General features: G+C 39.5%; 1 protein-coding gene across 1 annotated transcript in view; it reads left to right on the forward strand.

Annotated features, from left to right (window-relative positions):
* The window catches only part of SPMAP2L (sperm microtubule associated protein 2 like), a 51,771-nt gene that overhangs the window by 42,957 nt on the left and 3,910 nt on the right, over window positions 1-4,904 (forward strand). Inside the window, exons 7-8 of the mRNA XM_019664356.1 lie at window positions 1,685-1,816; window positions 4,138-4,313. Coding sequence (XP_019519901.1) covers window positions 1,685-1,816; window positions 4,138-4,313 — 308 coding nt within the window. The remainder of the gene's footprint in view (window positions 1-1,684; window positions 1,817-4,137; window positions 4,314-4,904) is intronic.

Consider the following 4,904-nt stretch of genomic DNA (forward strand, 5'->3'; position numbering starts at 1 on the left):
TTACCTCTGATTCCTGTGTATTTTTTAGAAGACCTCTTAGCTTGCCTGAACCCTAACTCATTTTGTTACCTTCAAGGGACAATACCTGATTCCCCCTACCCCCACCCCACCACACACACACACCATTTAAGTACCATCAAGAAAATCTGGAGACACTGAAAAAGTTGTAGAAGTCTTGAGCTCAGTGAACAGGATACATGTTAATTCATATATATATAATATTTTACAAATCTTATAAGGTGTTTTTCCTTAAAAAAAGAGTTCAATATCAAATGAAATGAAGATTATTCTCTGTTCATTGACAAAGGAATGGGAAGAGTAAGATCAAGTGGCAAAATTATTACTTTTTGGTGGTAAGGTGCTAAGAGTGGAAACTTCAAAAATTTGCTTTCTTTAAGTCCACCAGAGGACTTTCTGGCTTGCTTTAACATTGTCAAGTTCTTGAGAAATTTCCAGGATTTACTTTCTGTGGAAAGAGCAAAGGCTTTGGAATCTGACAGATACACAAACCTGATTTGACCACAGATCATTCTTATAACTTTCCCCAAGCCTTCATTTCCTTATTTGTATAACGGGGGTCATGATTCCTGTTTCACAGGGTGCTTATGAAAATCCTAATGGGATAACACCATTGTGCCGAACATGTAGTAGATGCTTGATAAATGTTAGTTCTATTTTCTGTTCATCTTATTTCAGGTTGAATTCTTTTTTCCCCCCCTTTTCAGGACTCCTGGGCGTATTCTATACTACGATCCAGAGGTCTTTAACGTCAAGCCAGCTGCTTTGAAAGCAAAGTGTTCTCAGAGGATCCAGGAGTTGGCAGAACCTATTATTCGTTAAATACAGAAAGCCACATCAAACTCTAGTTATGTATCCAGAAGACATATTAGATAGCTTAGTTCCCTACTCTGATACTGTCCGTTTGTATTCCTCCCCAAACCTCAAAAACATATGAGACCTCCTGGGACACATTGTGACCACCAGTTAGCAATTGCTGCTGTTGCCTGTAATCATGTGTTTAGCAGGTTGGGGGACTCCACCGTGCAATAAAAGAGAAAATGATAGCCTGCCTTATCCTTACTATATCCTCACAAGCATCTCGGCTGTCTCATTGCTGTGACTGACCTGAAGAAACTCTCTTCCTGAAATTTGCCAGTTTTGCTTTTCTTGTCCCGGTGAGAACCATGCTCCCCAGTAGCTTAATCTTGCCCCAATCCTTCCTTAATAGGTCCTGAGAATTGAAAACAGTCTTTGTGCTACTTTTCCAACCTCCCCTCATTCCCAAGAAATAACACTGAAATAGTGAAGCCTTTTTGGATAAATCGGAAATCTTTTTATAATCTCTAAATGAAATTTAGGGAACGGGTTACTTTAAATAATCACACCTCCACCAACTTCCATTCCTTCACTCACCNTAGACAATATGTAACATTGCCATTTCTTCCCCATCTTTAGTTTAGCAGTAAGTTCCTGAAAAGTTGGATTGGAATCCATACAACCTCGTTTGACAAACATGGAAATGGATCCTTTCAGCTATGATTGTGGGTTAACTACAAGAGTCTTATTCTTGCTGCTGGATTTGCCAAGAAGTCTGGTCCAGAGGTCAGACTGTACTCTGTAACCATGATGGAGATGGTGTTTATTATTTGATACTCACAGGTACTGTTTTATTTTTCTCCTCTAGGTTGAAACCAACATTCCAATTTCTACCCTGGCTGCTATTGCAACTCCAAGAATTATAGACCTTGCTCATCCACGGATCAAGATAGAGGGTCTGTGCTATCCAACAGAAATAAGTGAAAAACCCATCCATCCTGTAAGCCATCACTGCCTTGTCATCCTGTAGCTCACTTTCTGGTTGTTCCTAGGGTGCTATTTTGCCTTTACAGGGCATTGGCCAGAGTCATTGGAAAAGGGAATCTTGAAAGAGTGGTCTGTGGCAGAAAGGAAGACCTACCTGCAAGATACGGAGAGAGATTGGGGGTAGATGGTGAAGAGCATGAACTTTGGAGTCAGTAAGAGCTGGGTTCAAATTCCAGCCCCACCACTCTAGCTCTGTGATGTTGTGACAACCTTCTTTAGCCTTATTCAGTCAACACATATTTGAATGCCTACTGTGTGCCAGGCACCATTCTCAGTGAACAAGATGGAGGGAAACAAAAAATAAATAAGTAAACAGATAAGATAATGTTAGGTAGTGATAAATACTATGAAGAAAATATAATAGGAAATGAGTGACTATGGGAATAAGCTACTTTGCATATCAGGGAAAGCCTCTTTGATGAAAGGATGTTTGAGCTGAAACACGAATGATGAGATGGAGTCAGTGATGATCTGAGAAGAGAATATTTTAGTAAAGGGAAGAGTACATGCCAAAGTCCTCAAGTTGGGATGACCTTGAAGTTGGGTGGAGCAAGGTGAACAAGGGGAATATAAAGATAACAGTTCCCACTTGGAGGACTGTCACAACCTGTAATAGATAGGGCATGGTGCTCCGCTCAGAACCTGGCACATTCAATGGTTTCCCCTGCTCTTCCTCCTTGACGCTCCCCTCCCTTCACTGTAGTGGCAACTTGGTGCTCAATCTCAGTTGAGTTTTCAATAAATATCTAATGATCGTGTTGCCAAAGGAGGTCAGGCCAATTTCAGCCTCTTTCTAGGAACCTGAGGATTTGATATGGAATTCTGTTCAGAAAGAAGACTAGTCTGGGAATCAAAAACCCTTGGGAGAGTATCTTAAGTTTGCTAAGGTGACTTGCCTTGTAACCCTTGAATAAGTTACTTTATTCTCATGGTTTTTTTGTTTTGATATGTAAAATGGGAATGTAATTTTACTGTATATTGCTAGGATTTTTTTGGGGTTAAAAAAACCTTTTAAAAAAGCAATACCACTGTAGAAAATCATACTCTTAGAACTCAAAACATATTTGTACCAATGCAATAAAGAACACTTCCAGGGCTACTGAGTGGTGTTTGTTGTCTGTCCTAATTCTTTTCAGTAAGCACTTAAGAGACAGCAGTGGCTTTTTGTCATCCTTCCTATAATAGAAAGGCAACTGGCAGATGTGGTTTTCAAAGTAAGACCAAAAGGAGTGGTTGGTTGATCAGTCAGTCAACATATGTTTATTCAGCACTGGTTATATGTCAGAGCCTATTCTAGCTTTTGGCAAAGAAGTACAGTAAGTCTTAAATTAACATCATCAATAGGTCCTGTGACTTTAAGCAAAATGACATATAACAAAGCCAACTTTACCATAGGCTGATTGATATAAACAAGAGTTAGGTTCCTAAGCATCTCATCAGTGTTATAATGAAACAATGTTGAATGAAATGACATTATTTGAGGACCTGCTATAATTCTCTCAAGCAGTTTATATTCTAAAGAGGAGAAGCAGACAATAAACATAGCAACAAGGAGATCAATGAACTAGGTCAGGTGCTGGTAAGTCCTATAATGAAGATAGTATTGTGGAAGAGGATAATTAGAAAGGCCAATTTATCTTGGTCAATTAGGGAAGAAGTCCTTTGAGCCTAGAGACTTGAATGACGAAGAGGCAGCCATAACAAGATTGAGGAAGAGGCTTTCAAGCAGAAGAACTAAGAAGTGCAAAGGTCCTGAGAAAGAAAGAGCTAGGCTGGAGGGGCCTGGTGTGGCCTAGGATCACAGTGACCAAGGCGGGCAGGGGAGGAAGATGAGGTTGGAAGAGTGGGACAACAGCGAGGTCATGCATGACCATCTAGGCCACAGTAAGGAGCCTTAATGTTATTCTTAGCAAAATGAGAATCCACTGGAGGGTTTAAACCCTGGGAGTGACATGATCTGACTTGGGCTTCAGAAAGTGCTTACTTCATAGAGTTGTTATGATGATTAAGTAGGAATGACATAGGTATATCACTTAGAACACTGTCTGGCTCATGGAATGAATGCACTCATTAAAATGGTCCTTCTCTCCCTCTGTAAGTGCTATGTGAAGGCTTGATCATACAGGGGCAAGAATGGAATCAGGGAGACAAGTTAGGAGTCTGTTGCAGTAATAGGAAAACAATGATGGTGACTCTATTAGGGATATAGCTGCAAAGAGAGGGAGATGTGGTGAGACTTGGGATATATTTTTGTGTCTTTTGTTTCCACCGTAGGTATCCCAAGCTGCCTTGCTAGCCAAACCTAGCCCTCGGATAACAGCTCTAGCTAAGGCCAAGCCCCTTCATCAAGATTATTTACCCACCCGGGACCCCTACTGGAGAGTGTCTTATGCTGCTATCCATTACAAAGTATCTCCCAGAATTCAAGAACTAGCTAATCCAAATACAAGGTATGTCAATGTAAGACTTAAGATGGGACTTCTTAAGCCTGGGGCTTCTAGGGACAGAAAAGTTGACCTAATAAGGCCAGTGAAAAGAATTGTAGAAATATGAGAAATTTTCAAATACATCTCGCTTACTTATTGCATTTATTGTGACAAATCTATGGTCTTCTTATAAATATAAGGTTACTGTTAAAAGGTTAGTAGGTTAGTATTGAAACATAGATCTAGGAGACAACTCTGTAAGTATGGATATGGGATTATTTATCTAACATATGTTAAGTGAAACAAGTTGCAGAACAGAGCACATAATATGTTACAGTTTGTGTAAGAAAAAAAAATACATGTGCCATATATTTGCTTGCATATGCCTACGATATTTCAGAAGAGCATACAAGAAGCTAGTAATGATGGTTACTTTTGGGAGCACAGGGAACTAGGATGGGAGGAAGATTTAGTTTTCAATAAATAAGCTTTTGTATTTTTCAATGTTTTTGTGTCATGTACATGTATGACCTATTTCAAATGAATAGAAAAATATATTCAACAAAGAAGAAATTACCTCTGATTCCTGTGTATTTTTTAGAAGACCTCTTAGCT

This window comes from Hipposideros armiger, unplaced genomic scaffold (genome assembly GCF_001890085.2).
Source record: "Hipposideros armiger isolate ML-2016 unplaced genomic scaffold, ASM189008v1 scaffold_420, whole genome shotgun sequence".
NCBI lineage: Eukaryota > Metazoa > Chordata > Mammalia > Chiroptera > Hipposideridae > Hipposideros > Hipposideros armiger.